The sequence below is a fragment of the Protopterus annectens genome, chromosome 1.part0, assembly GCF_019279795.1.
Source record: "Protopterus annectens isolate FY-2018-M chromosome 1.part0, PAN1.0, whole genome shotgun sequence".
Taxonomy (NCBI): domain Eukaryota; kingdom Metazoa; phylum Chordata; order Ceratodontiformes; family Protopteridae; genus Protopterus; species Protopterus annectens.
In genome coordinates, this window is record NC_056725.1 from 620,458,011 (window position 1) to 620,477,851 (window position 19,841).

Here is a 19,841-nt window from a genome sequence, read left to right on the forward strand (position 1 = left end):
CCACAAATATTTTTCAAACCCTAGGTCAGACCTGACAGTAATTTCTCTGTCAAAACCATCTTCTACCAAATACCTTACGCCAGCTAACCCTACTCCATTTGACAAGTATAGGAAAAACTTTCATTGATTTTGGAAAAAGGTTTATATTACTACCACCTTAGCCTTCAGAATAGTGAATTGTCAGGTGCATCTGTCCAGGTTTCTGCTAGCTTCCTTTGACAGTATGAGAAAGTTAATTGCTGACCTTCCCTTCTTCAGAGATTGACATCTCTGATTTCTTTAATTTCTTCTGTGTCTCAGGTAACTAAACATTCTATAAAATATTGTTATGGACTGACAATGCTGTTGCTAGAGCAGCTGGCACTGGGTCAGTGATAAGAAAATTTGCCTGGCTGAGTTCTCAGAAATTACTAAAGTATATGAACATTGAACTGAGTAAAGAGGTATTGTTTGTCTATTCTTCTGGAGATGTCCTCAAAAGGTTTAATGAAAGGGGAAACTTTAATTTATGGGGTTGCTCATATTTTTCAACTCACCCCATTATTAAATTTAGTAGAAATGTTCCTTCCAGTTCAGGATTTTTTATAGGAAACGTAGTAAGCAATCACTACAGTGCACAAGGAAGCTGTCTTTCAGAAAACAATGGCAAGAAGGTTAAAAAAAAGAAAGGAGGATTCTCACAGCGCCAAGGACAATCTGAAATATCATATTGACAAACTACCCCTACTTGTGTTTTCCTTCTCCACCCTAGCAACCCAGTAAATATTTCCAGAAGTCTGGGTCTTATCTTTTCCCTGTTACACCAGATAACTTCAGACACTTGTATTCAGAGAAATAATTCTAAAGGGATACAACTGGCAGTGGGATTCCATTCCTCCATGCCAAGGGATTCTTCTTCACCCATCCAGTCAGTCCCCCTTGTTTTCTCCTTTTTTGGATCAAATGCTTTCTTGAGGAGTGATGGACCCTGTTCCTGTAGATGGAATAAAAAAAGGGTTTTACTGAAGACTATTTCCATTGCCAAAGAAATTGTTCAGAATTAATTGACTGGGAAGGTGGTGGGGGTGATGCTGGGTTTGATGGGTGTAGACCTCTGTGTTTTGTAAAAAGAAGGCAAATGCTTGGCAGCATTGACAGAGTGGTGGGGATCCAGAGAAGCAAAATGGAGTGGGATGCTGCTGCTGTTGGTGGGTCTTGATGCAGATTTGGCTTTGGAGGGAGTCAGCTGGGATTTTGTGAGTGAGACAATGGGAGCATTTGCATTTCTTAATGACTGTAGTAAGGCTGATTGGGAGAAAATGTTAACGGTCAGCGGTGGGAATTGTGGCGAGGGGTTCCTATCCTCTGGACTGTGTTTAAATTGGGAGCCAGGCACAAGTGTCCTCTCCCCCCCCCCTATTTGCTTTGTATTTAGAGATATTAATGGGGAAGTTGATGGGACTCACAAGTTCAGAGATGTAACTGGTATGGTGGTTATAAAAGTTTGGCTTTGTTTGCAGATGTTGTTTTGTACTTGATGGCAACTGAAGGGTGCATTTCGTTGTTGTGAAACATTTTTCAAATGTTTCCAGTTTTTTTGGGATATGGAGTTAATGAATATGGGGCAGGGGCTATGACAGTGAAATGTATACCTGCATATGGATTGATTCAGTGATGGCCTTATTTTTGGGAACATGATTGGGTGAAGTATTTGGGTGTATGGATTGGGAGGGATGCTGATGTGGAAGTTGTGGATGTGTAAGAGGAGACTGGACAGAGGATAGTGCGAGGATAGGGTGACTAGAAGTGCTTGATTATTGGTGTGGGTGTGAGGATACAGGCAGTGAAAATTATTTTTAATCCCTTTGGTTTTGTACACATAGACATATTTTTGTCAACCAGCGGAGTAGTTGTCAAGGATAATTAATAAGAAGTTGCAGAGAAGAGGGTGGTAGTTAAGTGGGATGGGTTTATCCTCACCATAAAGTAAGGTAGTTTGGGATTACATCATTTGGGTATTTTGTAGCTGCGCAGTCAGTGCTTATGTACTTGGCTCAGGCAATAGGACAGAGTGAGATTTTGGATGCAGATCCTTGGTGAGGGTGGCAACAGCCATGCAGAATATTATATTCCAAAGGCAGCAAAGTGTGTTCTAAAGCTCAGCCAACAAGGGAATGGGAAGGGGAAATCTTGCTGCTTGGGGATGACTGCAGGTTGTGAGTGTGGGTTTGGGTGGATGGTGCTGGAGTTTGCTGGATAGAATTTGCAGAGTGGACTAAGGTGTTGAGAGCTAGTGGCTAAAGAGAGAGAGAGGTTGTACAGTAGGATGGGGCCAGACAAGAGTTTGTCCTGCAGGTTGGAGACTCCCACACTGCAATATCAATCCTAAGCTGGAAAGGCAAAGGATGGGGGAGTGCTGGGTGGAGGCCAAGCTCTGGTGTATTTTTTGATCGAGTGTAAAATGGGCTGCTGTTGAAGATGGGTTAGTTAGCGTGGCATTTAAAATATTGCAAGATAACTGTAGGGGCCAGTTGGAGGAGATTAGGAGGAGAGATTGCAAGGGCAGTTTACGAGAAAGCAGTGGAAAGGCATCTGTGTAGCTTCCATGTGTGTGGCAGAGTCCAGAGTTTTGGGATTTTTGCTTGGAGTTGTTTGCTTGGGTGTTTCTGTGCCGCAAATAGACTTCAGAGAGTTTTTCCTCAGGTGGATAAGCAGGTGCTGGAGGTCTGATGGAAGAAGGAGGTAGCTGGGAGCATATTTTATGGGACTGTGATGAGTTGGTGGATTTTGGAGATTCCCTGCAGCGTGATGCATCAGTAATGTTGGGGTAACAAGTGGCTGTGACTAGGAAGGTGATTCTTTTGAGTTGTGTTTGTGGATCTGGGTTGCCTAGTGGGTTTGTTGGTGCTGACTCCCAAGGAAGCAATTGCTAGAGAATGGAGATTGAGGTCTAGTTGGGTGAAGTGAAGATGGGGCCTTTGGAAGAGGGAGGGAACAAATTACATGAAGGTAAATGGAATTTGTGGGAATAGTTCATGTTGAGTGATGCTCAGGAGGAGTGAGGTTTGAGGGAAGGCAGAAATTTAGCAGTTTGTGTAGTTTTAGTGAACGGTTGTAAAAAAAAAAAAAAAAAAAAGAAATTATATGTAGTATATAATGTTTATAAATCAAACATGCTAATATAGTTTGTTTCCATTTCTAGTAATATATATGTGCCAGTGTCTTAAGTGATAATTTAATAAAGGTGTTTAAAGAGTACATTTTTTTAATTTTGGAATTTTACAGATCCTCTTCTTCTGATACTTCCACAGAATATCCACCTGAGGAAGTCGCTCAGAAGAAGACATGCAAAAGGATGCACGTGGACTCCCCTTTGGAGTCTTTAACTGAGGATACTGACTTCAATGAGTGGGAACGATCTCTCTGATCCTCACCTGAAGATGTCTCCTTTGGAGACATTTTAGAGATCCTGAAGCAATGAGGAATTTAGAGTCTCTAAGTAAAAAAGGTCAAACATTGTTTACGGACATCAGGCTTGATATTAAACTCTGTTTTTAAGTAAGTATAGCCCAGCTATTCAGTTATGCTGTACTGATGAGGTCAGAAAAAAGCCGAAACATGGCATGTCTACAGATAGTGGAGTTTCGCTTTATTAGCCTGGCTCTGTCAACAAAGACTTAAAAACTGAAAAGTCATTGTCATTCAGAAGTTGTGTATTTCTGAAATACTGGTATGCCGTTAAGGAGTCATTTGCTTACATGTCATGGGCCTCCACTACATGAGGGTTAAGATATTAAACAGTGAAGAGTCTAGCTTGGCTGGGTCTTACAGTTTTTACTGTATGTTTTTCTATGCCAGCTTTTTCTCTTTTCTTCACGTCAGTAGATCAGTATATACATTTCCTGTTGTCTTGAACAGAAGCTTAGCAACCTAAGTAGAAATTGCTTTGATTTGAAACCAATGTGGTTAACCACAGTACCTCTTGTTGAAGGATATTAATTTTTTATTCTTCTTTTGTACAGCTCTGCAGTTTCAAATGCAGCCCTTGTTGCTTTGGGTCCAGACCAAACCAAAGTCACTGAAAAGAGGCAAGTTGTAATCTGTATTTTGTGTCAGGAGGAGCAGGATATTAAAGTGGACACCCGTGCTATGGTGCTGTCGTCCTTTGTCCAGAGGTCAACTGTGATGTCAAAAAACAGGAAGAGAATTATTCAGGATCCTGGTGAGTTTTATCTGCTATTTGATAAGGAAAACATTAAATGACATGTCTTCATGCATTATGAAGTTGAAGATATAAGTTGTGCTTTAAGCCATATATAACAGTGTGGTAAGATAAATGATCTGATGTCTCCTTCATTCCTCCACAAAATAGAGTCTCGGATCTGACTCGGCTACATTTCACAGACTTAGATCCGACTGTCAAGCTCCTCCCTCATATCCGGAATGCCCTTCATCCACCCAGCTACCTCAGATTTATTTTGCTGCTTCAGTGAGTCAGACTTGGATTTCGCACTCTCAAGCATGGTTAGCATTTCAGATAGCTTCTCTTAAAATTGTAAGTGCCTTGGCTGTATTGCTTTCTCCCTCTTCTTTCTAGTGTGTGTGTGCGCGCGCGTGCATGCACATGTGTGAGCGCATTTTCTTCGTTCTGGTAAAAAAAAAAAAAATGATTAGTTTAGTGCATAGTAGTTAAATATGCTAAATTTGTATTAAATTTACTATTACTTAGCTGTAATTATAATAACACACTTACCTATGCTGTCGGAAGTTTCTGTTCCAGTCAGCTTGCCTTTTTCTGTCATTTGGTTTTGACAGGCTCTGTTACATTATGGCTGACAAACCGGTTACCTGTTTCATAAAATCCCCAATCAAGATGCCCACATGGAGTGTGTGTACTGCCTGGGCGCCTTCCATCTAAAAGCTGAATGTTCCATCTGCACTGCCTTTAATCCTTGGGCTTTAGCTGACAGATGGAGCAAACTCATTAGAGGCCTTTTAGCTTCCTTAGCTTAGACTCAGAATCCCTTCCTCCACTACTTCTGCTAAGGAGTCTAAAAGGAGGTCCCTCCCTGCCTACCTGAAGGACTGTCTTGAGCTTAAGAAGACCAAGAAATCTGTGGATTAGATTCCTTTGGATCGCAGAAGTCAGCTTCCTGAATGGGTCCTACTGTCACTGTCTCCTCAGATTTGGAGAAGATTAGCATTTCCCCGATGCCTTCATCCACTCTGACTTCAGATCCTTTTCCCTTGGATCCTAAGACCTTGACGATGTCTCCTACCCTGTCCTCCAAGTTGAAGCACTCTTGGCCCCCCTTCGGCTTCTTCCAGGTCCTCAAGAAGCTGGTCCGAGGCAGACATGGACAGGATGATAAGAAGGTTTCTTAAGGCCTAGATCCACATGGGGGTAGTGTCTGCTCAGTCCCATGTTGGATCTGTGAGCTACCCAGGTCCCCCATTAGGATGCCTTCTCCAATTCGTCCCTCGGCTTTTGAGCCACAAGATTCAGGATTTCCATGTATGTCCGAGTCTGCACAGAGGAAGATCCCTTGTACACCAAGGATGCCCTTGACTAGCTCTATTCCAGCCTCTTTGGAGCAGAGTGAGTTTCGGAGCCGTGGCATTGGTGTCAAGTCTGGGGAACTGGGATTGGCTCCATCTTTTTGGAGAGTTATCTTCCCTTAGGGGGTTCAGCACTTGATAGCTTGAGTCCGATCCCTTCCAGAGCCCTGGGATTCAGAGTGAGCCCTTGCCATTTTTCCTCTGTAGTTTTGGCTCTGGAGGAAGTGGAGAGGGCTTCTCCTGGTCCTTTTGTCTTCCAGATATTGGAGAGGGTCCCCCCCCCCCCCGAGTTGAAGATTTGACCACACAAGTAAATCAATCCGCCCCTGTACCTCCATCAGATCCAGGCCTTTCTTACTCTCTTCCAGCCACAAGTCTTCCCTTCCCAAGTGGCCTGCAAAATTTCCATACTCATGAGAGATCCCCGCCTTTTGATACTTCTCCAGAGTATCCACCTGAGGAAGTCCCTCAGAAGAAGATGTGCAAAAGGAGGCACGTGGACTCCCCTTTAGAGTCTTTAACTGAGGATACTGACTTTGATGAGGGATCTCCACCTGACAATGTCTCTTTTAGCGATATTTTAGAGATCCTGACGCAAAAAGCTGGGTGGCCTGCCCAACATCCTTTCTTTGAGGAGTCTGTTCTCTTGGAGGTGTTCAGGACGGGTCCATCTACATCCTGGATGACCCCCCCCCCCCAACAGATGCACTGGTAGATTTAGAATCTTGCCATGCATGTAAGGAACCGGACAGCATAAAGTCCATAGCCAAGTGGCCTGATAGGTTTCTTGTACCCCCTGCAGACAGAAAGCACTGGTGTAAGAGTCCAGTAGTCGATGCTATCTTGGTGGCAGTGGCCACCAAGAAAGAGCTGGCGGAGGAAACTGCCAGTGTTCATCTGCCAGAGGAGGAGTCTAGAACGTTGGACCAAATTCGGAAGAGCATTTACACCTCGTCAACTTTCGCCCTGAGGTCGTTAAACTAACTGACTCATTTCATCTGGCTTCAGAGGGATCTGATTAAAGAACTTTTAGCTTCCCTCTGAGGCCATGCCTGTGGAGAAATTTAAAAAAGTTTCTCCCAAGCTGACCACTCTTTCGTTTGTCTCTAACTCTGCGATGAGATTAATCTCCCACACCACGGAAAGCACCTTGCGACCAGACACTTCATGCCTTTCCTTAAGGAGGCATGCCAGGATGAGGCTGTCTGATTTTGTGGACCCCTTTAAGGCATCCTGTGTTAATGCCTCTTATGATGGCTCCTCTGTTTTTGGGATGTCTGTTAGAGAGACTCTTATCCACAGCAAAAAGGTAGGAAAGACTCTTTCTGCTGTTGGAGTCAAGTTTTCTGCCCCTCAGAGGTCCTTCTCCGGGAACCAGCATGGGGTAAGAAAAATGTTTTCTGAAAGTCCCAAGGAGCATTCTGGGACCTGTGCGGAGAACCTTCCTCTAGAGGTAGAGAAGGAGGGTTTGATGTTAAATGCTGCCCCAGAAGCAGAGGGTGTCCGCAGAACCTGGACTTCAGGGAACCTCCTCCCGATAAGCCCTACCATCGATTCTAAAACGCTGCCAGACTGTCTTTCTCTGTAGGCATTCAGGGGGTGGTTAGCTTTGCACCCCGAAGCTTGGACCCAGTTGACTCAGAACTGTTGGGTGCTAAGCATGATATCCAGAGGTTATTATATTCCCTTTTTCCTTCCACCTCCAAAATCCAAAAGCTTGCCCAACGTGCCACCCAGTCAGTGATAACAGGCAACACAAGAAATTCCGCAGCTGTTGCAAAAGAGTCATCCAGGAGGTCCCAAGTGAACAGAGAGGATTTGGAACCTACTCCTGCTTCTTTTTAGGGCCGAAAAAGCCAGGGGCCTACGATCTATTCTGAATCTCAGCAAGTTAAATGAATATGTAAAGAAGGTGAGGTTCTGAATGGTTATGGTTTAGTCCATTCTGCCACTGTTGCACAAGGATGACTGGATGTGCTCTATAGATCTGAAAGATGCGTACTATCACATCAAAATAGACAGGCACTTTCAGCTGGTAGCCAATCACTACCAGTTCAGAGCAATAACCCTTTGGACTTACCTCAGCCTCCCCGGATGTTCACCAAATGCCTAGCAATGGTAGCTGCGCACGTGAAGCTCAAGGGTTTCCATGTGTTTCCATATTTAGATGATTGGCTCCTAACTGCTTCTATGAGTCATTGACTAGTCCAAGCAAGAGAGTACTAACTCCAGTTAGTGCACTCCCTGGCCATCACTATAAACATGAGCAAGTCCAATCTTATTCTGGTTTAGAATCTAGAATTCATAAGTACGCAACTCAACACAAGGTATCAGATAGCTTCTCTTCCTTTACACGGAGCAGCCATTCTGAGGGATCAGGTGCAACAGCTGTTAACACTACAAGTCCCCACAACTTGACTAATTCTGCAGGTCCTGGGGTCCATGTCTGCAGCCATCTTGTTAGTTCCCCTAACCAGGTTTTTCATACGGGTTCTACAGTGAGCACTAGCCAATCAATGATCCATCCTGTCTCATCCCTTGTCCCTTTGCATTAAATTGACTTTTATCTGCAGGTCTTATGTCAATTGGTGGATTCAGCCAGACAATGTTATTCTCGGCAGACCACTTGTGAGCAGTCCCCTGATAACCACTGTGACCATGGATGCTTCCCATTTCAGGTGGGGAGAGGGCATTGCAATGGAAAGATGGTCCAAGGCATGTGGTTGCCTCATGAGTCCAAGTTGCATATCAGTGTCCTAGAGATGAGAGCTGTCCTCCTGACATTGCAGGCCTTTCAGGACTATTGCATTTCACACTGACATGTTAGTTGTCTTATACCTCAACAGGCAAGGAGGAACGCACTTTAATCCCCTGTGCAGGGAGGCCATGAGAGTGTGGGAGTGGGTGATATCTTCAGACCGCCTTCTAATTGTAATGCATATCCCAGGGAAAAAGAACAATCTGGTGGGCAGACTCGGCAGATCGTTCCTGATTCCGCATGAGTAATCCCTCAACCAATCAGCAGCAAACATGATCTTCAGTCAAGCTTGCTGCGACTCTTCGCCTCTCCCCTCAACAACAAATGCACCAGGATTTTCACTGTAATCCCTCCTCCGAAGGAGTCCACGAGGGATGCTCTAGTCCACGATTGACCCCTGTGTCTCCTGTATGCATACCCTCCTCTTCCACTCATCCCCATATTTCTTCAGAAGGCAAGCAGTCTGAAGAATTCAGGCATCCTCATTGCCCCTTTCTAGACTCACCAAGTGTGGTTCCCCTTCCTCTGATCTCATCTGAAGTATCCTTCTTATGTACTGGAGCCCCACCCAGGACTTCCTTTCTCACCCATAAGGGATAGAACACCCAAATCTTCGAACCCTGAAAGTGACCGCTTGGTTTCTCCACTTCCAACCTTGATGAGACAGTCAAGGCTTCAGCCCTGGTCTGAAAAGTTCTTTTGGGATCACAAAAGGCTTCCACTAAGAAAGTTTACAATAGTAAGTGGAATATGTTTGTTGTTTGGGCCACAAACAACAACAATGACCTCTTCTCGGCACCTGTTACAGATGTGTTACTGTTTCTCAGTACCCTTTTCGATAAGAGTGCTAGTTTTTCCACTATTCAGATACAGTTAACTGCTATTTCCAATTTTCACACTGGAAGTCAAACACACTCTTTGTTCACGTTCAGATTTTGTAAATCCTTCATGAAGGGTGTATTCTTATTAAAGCCCCCAATTAGGGATCCTTCTCCCCCATGGGACCTTACTCTTGTACTGCAGGCATTGACAATAGAGCCCCTTAGAACTTGGGACTAGTTGTGACATGAACTTTCTGTCCTGGAAAACAGCTCCCTTGGTGGCCACCACTTCTGCCATGAGGATTTCTGAGCTTCAGGCTTTATCTTTTAAACCTCCTTAAATTTTGTTCCATAAAGACAGTGTGTCCTTATGCACTAATCCATCCTTTATGCCTAAAGTAGCTACAGAAAACAATATTGATCAATCCGTACAACTGCCAGTGTTCTTTCCCAATTTTTCTAACAAAGAGGAGTATGTTCTTCACCTTCTAGATGTTTGTAGCCAGCTCCGTATTTATCTACACAGGACCAAACAATACAGAAAGTCTGAACAGCTTTTTATAGCCTTCTCTACTAATAGACTTGGACAAACGGTATTGAAAAATTACCTTGGCAAAATGGATTTCGGTCTGCATTTCTTTCATTTATTTGTCTAAAGGGTTGCAGTTACCTAAAGCTCCTAGGGTGTATTCTAGCAGAGCTGTGACTACTTCCTTGTCTTTCTATGCTAGAAGTTGATGACATTTGTGTGTCACTTTCATGGTCTAACAATCGCACCTTTGTGTTGCACTACAAATTGGATGTTATTTCCAGGACCAGGGCCTCTTTTGGTTCGATGGTGCTCTGGCATATCTTTCCATGAGGGCCATCCAAGGTTCACTTATCTGCTTACTCTTACCCTATTGTGAGGAGGAATGAAGGAGACAACATCAGATTAAAAAGTTGTCTCACCGTAACTTGGCATCTGTGTTGTCTTCCTTCATTCATCCTCACTTTCCCACCCAACCATCCCCTACCTTTCTTCTTGAGGAATCTGGATGATCTCAGGACTCTTGCGCCCTTTGTCTGAGCCTCATTTGCTGATCTTTGATGTCTGAATGTGACATGTCCAGATTTTGCAAACTCATTCTGAGGTAGTTGTGTGGATGAAAGGCATTGTGGGTATGAGGGAGACTGTTGAGAGTCGAATCCAAGTCTGTGAAATATGGCTGAGCCGGATCTGAGGGTCAGATCCATGACTCTATCTTGAGGATGACTGAAGGAAGCCAACACAGATACCAAGTTATGGTAAAATAACTTTTTATTTGGACTATGAAATATTTTGGAAGTAATTTGATAAACATATGGGGCTTGAAACTACTTGAAACTGTTCTTTTTTAATGACTTCTCGGATTTATATATGTGATACAGATGCCTCATTTTATGCTGTGTTTTAGGTTCTAGTTAGGGTTAAAAAGTTACAACTTTGTAATATGCAATAGAGATACTGAGTCATATGTGATGGTTGATGATGTGGATTGAGTGTGAAAATGTGCTGCATTCATATATTGTTGAGTTCCTACTTTGAGTGAGATTAGAACAAGGTTAAATATTTATTCCCAGTTAGTTCCCTGGTGTAGAGGGATAAAGCCCCGACTGAGTTGCAAGCAGCCTGAGTTTGATTATTGGCTTTGAGTACCTATAAGAGCTGGCTGGGGAGACTGGAAGGGAGTGGTCACTATTAGATGTTCTTCGTGTTTCCCTGTTGCAGTCATTACATTTGTGTTATCTGCTTGCAGTTGCCCTGATTAACTTGGGTCCTGCGTCAGTTGCTGTCCCTTCTTCCATGACGTCAGGGGTATAAAACATGCAGCCGTCACCATTACATCAGTCTTTCTTGCCGTGTGGTGCCCGAAGCAGAAGCATTTCGCAAGTGCCGGTTGGCCGACTCCTGAAATTTTCGTTTTCGAGTTTCAGAACCAAAGTCTTCATCTAAAGCCAAGTACCCCTTTGGGGAAACTTTTTCTTGCTCCTTACCGATGTCAGTAAAAGTTAATAATTGCATTACTTTGGAAAGCAAATACCTCACAAAGATTTTCATTCGTACTGTATTCCTTGCTTAGGCCCTGACCATGACGTACCTTGCTGTCGGTTTTGTGCTTTATTTAATCTGCGCACTATCCGTCGTCGGTATATTTTCGCTTCTAAATATTTTGGTTCTCAGTTTAATTATCCAGAAATGTCGTCAGTTAGCCATCCGACTACCGGGATTCCGAAAAAACGCAAAGATAGACAGAGACAGGCCGCCAAGGTCTAAAGCTGCCGACAACGCTTCTCCTAAGCCAGTCGCCAGTACTCAGTGAGGCGCTTTCGCAGCCCCTGATACCCGCTACTTCTGACTACTGAGACCCATTCGGAATTGGGTATGCCACGAGACGCTTCAACTGTGGAACCTGCAGATGTCTCTACCTTGGATAGGTCTGGAGCTGCTGTGCAGGCACTGGCTTATGAGGATGTATTCAGGCCTATGGACTTGCATATTAAACAGACGCCTCCTTCATTTAGGCCAATATCTCGAACCATGCCTAAGAAACCGGTGCCCAGGCCACATGCTCAGGCCTCTATGCCTAAAAAACAAATTATAAGAATGGCTGAAGATCTTACTCTAATCACGGGAAGCCAACTTCCCCCTTCTAAAAAATCTAGGACTGAAGTTGTTTGTGAATCTTCTGAACAGGATTCTGATTTTCCTGATTCTTCTGATGATCTGGATTTGCCCTTATCTACTTATGAGTATTCTGATGGAGAGGACTCTATTCCCTCTGCTTCCCCTCCAGAGGATTTTTCTTTTGGTGGGACCTTACATATTCTAAGGGAGCATTTCCACTGGAAAGCCAGGACTTTTCTGATTCAAAAAAGAGGCTTAGAGATTTCTTACTCCTGCCTCAGTATAGGCCTTTAGCTATACCTCCTGTACTAGACTTTGTTGATGATGCCTTTTCAGAATCTAGTTTGGCTCTTGATTCTTTGCCTCCTGCTCCCAGAAAACCTGACAAATATTACAGGGTTCCTGATTCTCACAAGTTCCTTTTTAAAAATCCTATTGCGGATCCAGAGACTTTCACAGGGACAAAAGGGCATTAAGGCTTTTACTGCTAAAAATCCTACACCCTCTCTGATGGAGGCTCTAGGGCGCTGGATAGATGGGGTAAGAAAGTTTACACTTCTGCAACCTTGGCCATTAGGGCTTTAAACTGCCGGTTTCATATGTTAAAGTATCAACAACATGTTACTGGATTGCATAAACAGAAAATGATGTTACTTACTGACTGTGCTGAAAATAAAGACTTACAGGATTTAATGTATTCTGCTGAACAGGTTGGAAAACATACTTTGCAATGTGGATTTGATTCATTAGAGGCCTCTTGCAGGGCTGCTGTTTACTGGGTCTGTGCTCAGAAGGCATGCTTGGCTTAAGGAGCAAGGTTTGCCTAATCATGTTAAAGCTAAGTTATTGGATGCTCCCTTAAATCAGGACCACCTGTTTGGCAACAAGGCTGAGGAAGTTCTTAAAAAGATGGAAGATAAAGCTAAATCTACGCAAACTGTTAAAGATTTCGTACAAGTTCAGCCTCTTAGATTTAGTAGGCGCTGGCCCTCTAAAAATTGGTCCTTTCCAGCCCCTTACAGGTATTCTCAAGCCAAACCCAGATATAGTAAAAACCCCAGGTTTCAGTCCCAAGGGACACACATGACTAGGCGGTGGGGGGTTTCCGCACCCAAACCTGGAAGTAGTAAGACTCCCCCCTATGGAAAACTGTCTCAATGACTTGCTTTTAAAACTACCAATCACTTCCCAACTGAATAATCCTTTAGGCGGAAAGATTGGTCTGCAGGCCAAAAACTGGGAACTCATTACCCAGGACAAATGGGTTTTAAATATAGCGTCCCAAGGATACAGATTTCATTTCCACATGTTACCAACACCAAACTGGTGCCAGATCTACCCCAAATCAGTGGGCAGAGGCCCAAAATCAAGTACTCTCTCTTCAACATGGGGGCTATTCATTTGGTACCAGAAGAGGAAAAGGGACAAGGTTTCTATTCAAGACTTTTTCTGGTACCCAGAAAATGCAATACATGGCATCCTATCCTGGACTTTTCTATTCTAAACACCTTTCTGATGATTCCAAAATTCAAAATGCTGACTCTTCACCAGCTGCTTCCTATGCTAGGCAAGGATGCATGGTTGGCAACACTAGACTTAAAAGAAGCATACCTGCACATCCCTATCAGGGAGTCTTGCAGAAGATACCTATGCTTCAAAGCGGGCTACATGCACAATCGGTTCTCTGTACTGCCCTTTGGCTTATCTACTCCGCCCAGGGTATTCATAAAGTGCCTAACTCTAGTCATTGCATTTTGCAGGCAAAGAAATATTCAAATATACCCATACCCGGACGATTGTCTAATTCAGGAAGGAAGCAAGGACATTCTTTTGAATCATCTGGCCTTGGTTCAAAGGGTACTGACTTGTCTGAGGTTCACAATAAACAAATAGAAATCCCACCTGGTACCTTGTCAACAAATTATATTCCTGGGAGCAAGCTTGAATACAACTTCCCAGATGGCTTTCCTCACGCCAGAGAAACGGATTCATTTGACAACTTACTTCAAACAAGTGGCCACAAAAACCCAGCTATCTGCAAGGCAAGTACTGCAAGCCTTGGGGTTCATGGCCTTCTGCATTCTTGTAATTCCATGTGCAAGGCTACATATGAGGAAAATACAATGGTATCTCAAAAGCCTATGGTGTCAACATTCACAGGATCTAGAAGCAAGGATTCCTATCATACCTTGCCTACGCCTAGAGTTCCTTTGGTGGGCAGAGGCCTGCCACCAAAACAAGGGACTACCATTCACATTACCCCCTGCCGCCCATACCTTAACAACAGACGCATTAGACTATGCATGGGGGCTCACCTGGCAGGGAAGTACATTCAGGGCAAATGGAACCCAAGTCAAATGCACTTGCACATAAATCAAAAGGAAATGTTAGCTGTACAGAATGCTCTGACAGCCTTCAAGGACCACGTTCTTCCAGGACAACTAATGGTAAAGACGGACAACACCACTGTCATGTGGTACATAAACAAGAAGAGGAGTACACATTCTTACCTCCTCTGCAGACTAGCCATGGCATTGTGGAGCACATCCTTGAGCTACAAAATGAATCTACAAGCTCAATTCCTGCCAGGAAAACAAAATACACTGGCAAACGAACTAAGCAGAAACCTCATGGACCCACGAGTGGAAACTGGAACCAAGGATTTTCAACATGTTGACAAGCAAATGGGAGAGCCCAGATATAGACCTGTTTGCCTCCCCCAGAACCATCAACTGGACAAATTTTGCACAAGGATTCCCCACAAACTAGCTGGGAAAGTGGATGTTTTATCCTTCAACTGGAAAAACCTATCAGTTTATGCCTTTCCTCCTCTGCCTCTGCTCTACAAGGTACTACTAAAGATCAATCAGGGCAGGCTAAGGATGATTTTAATTGCACCAGACTGGCTTCACCAACACTGGTACCCACTTTAGTGCAGTGTGTCTTGCTTGGCTCCATGGCACCTGCCTCAGACTCCTTCCCTGTTGTCTCAGCAGGAGAACCGGATTCTGCACCTTGAGCTGCAAACCCTGAACCTTGCAGCCTGGCTAATTACCTAATCTCTCCTTTACCGTCCATCAGTATATCAGTGATGGATATCATTTTAGAGGTAAGGAGGCCTAGTACTAGAAAATTTTACGCTGCAAAATGGAAAAGATTCTGTGCCTGGAACCACTCTAAAGGAATAAACGCAGCAGTGCCCAATTTACCTCAGATTCTACAATACTTGACTGAGATGCTTCATAAGGGCTTGTCTTTTTCCTCTATCAAAATTCATGCCTCAGCCATTTCAGCTCATTATAGCACAGAGCCTCCCCTCTTCTCTCACCCACTGCTCAAGCAGTTCCTCAGAGGTGGCAAACATTTAAGGCCACCCAGGAGCGCTCCAACTCCAGCCTGGGATCTTAACTTTGTCTTGGAGAAACTCACTCTTCCTCCTTTCGAGCCAGATGCTACTGCAGGTTTAAAATTTATTTCCTGGAAAACAGCTTTCCTCTTAGCAATCACTTCTGCAAGAAGGGTTTCTGAATTACAGGCCCTTATGGCAGTGGAACCTTTCTTCATCTTTAATGCGGACAGGGTGTCCCTCAGAACCAATCCCTCCTTCATGCCCAAGGTGGTATCCAGTGTGGCTTGTAATCAGTCCATTCATTTGCCTACCTTCTTTCCTAACCCACAGAACAAACGGGAACGAATACTACACTCTTTAGATGTGCACAGACAGCTTAGATTCTACTTGGACAGGACTAAACCTCAAAGGAGGTCTGAACAACTGCTGGTGACATTTGCTACAGGGACAGAGGGGAAAGCTATTTCAGAATAAACCATTTCAAAATGGATAGGCCACTGCATTCATTTCTGCTTTAAGCACCATGGAAAACCTATCCCACAGGGCATCAGACCCCATTCAACCAGGGCTGCATCTACCTCTACAGCCTTTCTCAGGGGCGTCCCTACTAGGGACATCCTAGAAGCTGCTACCTGGAGTTCTGTACATACTTTCACCAAGCATTATCATTTGCCAATTTTCTCTAAATCCAGAGCTGGTTTTGCTACTGCAGTCTTGCAGGGACTTATAGCTGGTCCTCATTCTATTTAAATTCCTCCTCCCAACTTTAGCTTTGGGAATCTACCCAAATGTAATGACTGCAGAAGTGAAACACAAAGAACATAGTACAGTTGTGTACACTTAACATAAATGTAGAGGTTTGAGTGTATTCACTGTTGCAGTCCTAGTTACCCTCCCTCAACCCCTTTCTTCTTTTGGCTATACGTCTACTCTCACTTACTATGCTCTAAAAGCTTTTTTGTGTATTTGCTTTTTTGTTGGAGGTATATCCTTGTATTTATAGATTTGATTGCTTCCCATTAGGGGGGCACCTGACATCTGGGGCAAGAAAAACTGATGTGATGGCATCGGCTGGATGTTTTATACCCCTGACGTCATGGAAGAAGGGACAGCAACCGACACAGGACCCAAGACTTTGTTAGTCAGGCCGACTGAGGGCTAGTGCAAGCAGATAACCCAACTGTAATGACCGCAACAGTGAATACACTGAAACATCTACATCTATGGTAAGTGTACACAACTGTATTTTTGCCTATTTGTGGGAAAGGGAGGTGATTCTGGTTCTCACCATAGATGATGGCTAGCCGGAGTCTGGTTCTCAACATAGGGATGGTTAGTGGAAGTCTGGCTCTCAATATAGATGACAACTAGTGATTGTCTAGTTCTCAACATGGGTGATAGCTAGTGGGAGCACTAGGTGTTCACCCTGTGGAGTTGCAAGGTGACCAAACATATAAAACAGTAGTGCAGGCACACTAAGTAGTTGAGGGGAAATTAGGATGCAGAGGTATGCTTCCCCATTGGAAGTATAGACTGAAATCTTGGAGGAGCTGTCTTGGGGGCAGAGGAGTGTTCAAACAGTGAGAGAGTAAGACACCCTTCCAGGACCCGTAAGCCAACCCCCTCCTTCTTGCTCTAATCTCCCTAGGAACAAAGGTGTGATGTGGTTTCCAGGCAGAAATTAATAGGCAATTGTGTTTTCACCTAGACTGGGAATGACCCATCTTTCATTCATCTGAAATGAATTGGCCAGTTGGCCGAAGATAGAGGAGTCACAGTCATATATATGTGTGTGTGTGTGTGTGTGTGTGTGTGTGTGTGTGTGTGTGTGTGTGTGTGTGTGTGTGTGTGTGTGTGTGTATATATATATATATGTATGTATGTGTATATATATATATATATATATATATATATATATATATATGTGTGTATATATATATATATATATATATATATATATATATATATATATATATATATATATATGCATACATATGTGTATATATATATGTATATATATATATATATATATATATACATACATATGTGTATATATATATATTATATATGTGTATATGCATATATATATATATATATATATATATATGTATCTAAAACACCAAAAACAGTCCGTGCACGTATCAAGTGGTGCTCAAGACAAACACGTATCCAGATACCAAAAAATGTCCAGCACTCAAAGAAATAACGGCAAATAATGCCAAAAATACCAACAGCCGTTTATGGAAGTAAAGGCTTTATTAAGCCATGCAGTCTGCCCCACAGACCGGTTTCGCTTTCACCAAAGCGTCATCAGTGTGTACTGGCAGTAACGCTAGTACGTGCTTAAATATCAACCCCGGTCTCTTATTTAAAGAGACAATGCATAGTGTCATGTCACAATTCACCAACATTATGTTAGACTAAACTATACTATACATCAATGCCTACAACTAACAAAGATTTGTATATATTCTGTTAATTTATATACATGTATACATACACATATAGAAAATAAAATATCTCTATATATTAATAACATTTTATTTAAATTTGTGTAAGATATATTGTTATTTATTTACCAATGGTCATTAAGACCTGGTTTGAACAAAGCCCCCAAGTTAACTATCCACCTACGTTCTTTATTATCTAATATTATGTGTTTTTCTGACTCAGTTTTACTCGTATCTGTCACCTTATCAATTCCTACAAATACAAAATATGCTTTTGGGTGAACCAAAACATGTTTATACAATGCACTGCGCATTCTTTTACATTTAACATCGCTTATATGTGTGGCAATCCTTTGTTTCAACATACAATACACGATGTCTGCCCGACATAAAAGGCGCCACATCTACATATAGCCATATATATCACCCATGGTGTAGTGCACATCACAAAACTGTGAATATCATATACTTTACTAGTATTTGTCGAAGTGAATGAAGTAGTTTTTGACATCAGTTTACAATATTTACAGTGTCCACAATATGTGCTACCCTTTAAAGAAATGTTTTTGGGTGTAACAAAATTAATACTTTTCTTATAACCAGTAAAATGTTCACCTATGGTCTTTCCCCTTCTATATCCATACTGACATTGGTTTTTCAATATTAGAGACAGATATGGATCATTGTGTAAAATAGGCCAATATTTATCAACTATCTGTCTTATACGGTGTGTGTTACTAGCAAATGTGGTCATAAATCTAATCACACCTGATTGTTTAGGTGTGTTAATAGATTTATCCCTGAGTAGTGTTTCTCTATCCATGACCTTAACCTCTTCTTTAGCCCGAGTGATCATTCCATTGTCATAGCCCCTAACTTTAAACCTATTTATCATATCTTGTTCATGAATGTTATATTCCTTTTCATCTGAACATATTGTTCTAATCCTTTGAAATTGTGCCTTGGGAATATTACTGATAATGTGAGGCGGGTGGCAACTATGTGCATGCAAAATAGAATTTTTTGAAAAAGGTTTCCTATACAATGTTGTTATTATTGTTCCATCTATGGCTTTAGTTACATTGACATCTAAATAATCCACTGTAAAGAGATCTACTCGTCCAGTAAACTTAATGTCATATACATTGGAATTCAAATAATTCTTAAAGCATTCCCATTCATATACGTCGCCCTCCCATATTACCCAACAATCATCGAGAAAACGACGCCACATTATCAGCTGACCCTTAAATGGAAAATCCTCATTATAAATGCATAATTCCTCCAGGTAACCCATAAAAAGGTCAGCATATATGGGAGCAAATGTTGCTCCCATAGCTGTTCCTTTGACCTGTAAATACCATCTGTTATCATATTTGAACGCATTGTGTTCTAATACAAGTTGTAATAATGATAACAAAAACTTCATTTCTGGCTGTGTGTATATACCTGCATTATTCATCCAATATTCTACTGCCGCTATACCCCCTTGATGTGGGATACTAGTATAAAGCGACTGAACATCCAATGTTCCTAATAAACTATAAGTAGATAATTGGAGATCATTCATCAATTGTAGAAATTGTTTGGAATCCCTAATTCTAGCTCGTACCAATGCCAATAGAGGTTTTAGTTTTACTTCAAGGTATTCTGATAGAGGTTCTGTAATGGAACCTCTACCTGACACTATTGGTCTGCCAGGAGGGTTATGCAAGGTTTTATGTATTTTAGGAGTTAAATAAAAATATTGAAAAGTAGGGTTTTCTACCTTAAGATGTTCTACTATACCATCACTGATTATTTGTTCCTGTGTTGCCATTAACAAGAAATGATCAATGGTTGCTATAAATTCTGCCATAGGATCCAACAATAAAGGGCAAAAGAAATTGGGATCACCCAACTGTCTTTCTGCTTCATATTGTTTTTTATCCCATATAACAATTGCACCTCCTTTGTCTGCCGAGGTAATGACCACATTTGTGTTCTGAACTAAATCAACCAATGCCTTATGTTCATCCACTGTTAAATTGTGGTTGAAATGTTTAAAAATATCAGCCTGTTTTGTTTGTAACTCCTTTAATACCATTTGTTCAGAAATTCATACATTGTTGTTATATACTGGTGTAAAGTTAGATTTTTTAAACTTAAAACCTGTATTTTCTGATGTCAACATTGTTTCACCTTGGTTAGCAAAAAAACATTTCAAATTAAGCACTCTGCAAAATTGTTTAACATCTTTAACTGTGTCTACATGTGACAAATAAAAGGATGGCACATA

General features: G+C 42.3%; 1 protein-coding gene across 3 annotated transcripts in view; it reads left to right on the plus strand.

Moving 5' to 3' along the window:
* The window catches only part of UBR2 (ubiquitin protein ligase E3 component n-recognin 2), a 5,196,118-nt gene that overhangs the window by 3,413,213 nt on the left and 1,763,064 nt on the right, over positions 1–19,841 (plus strand). For all 3 annotated transcript variants that reach the window (XM_044061864.1, XM_044061881.1, XM_044061872.1), the window contains exon 30: positions 4,002–4,201. In XM_044061864.1, coding sequence (XP_043917799.1) covers positions 4,002–4,201 — 200 coding nt within the window. The remainder of the gene's footprint in view (positions 1–4,001; positions 4,202–19,841) is intronic.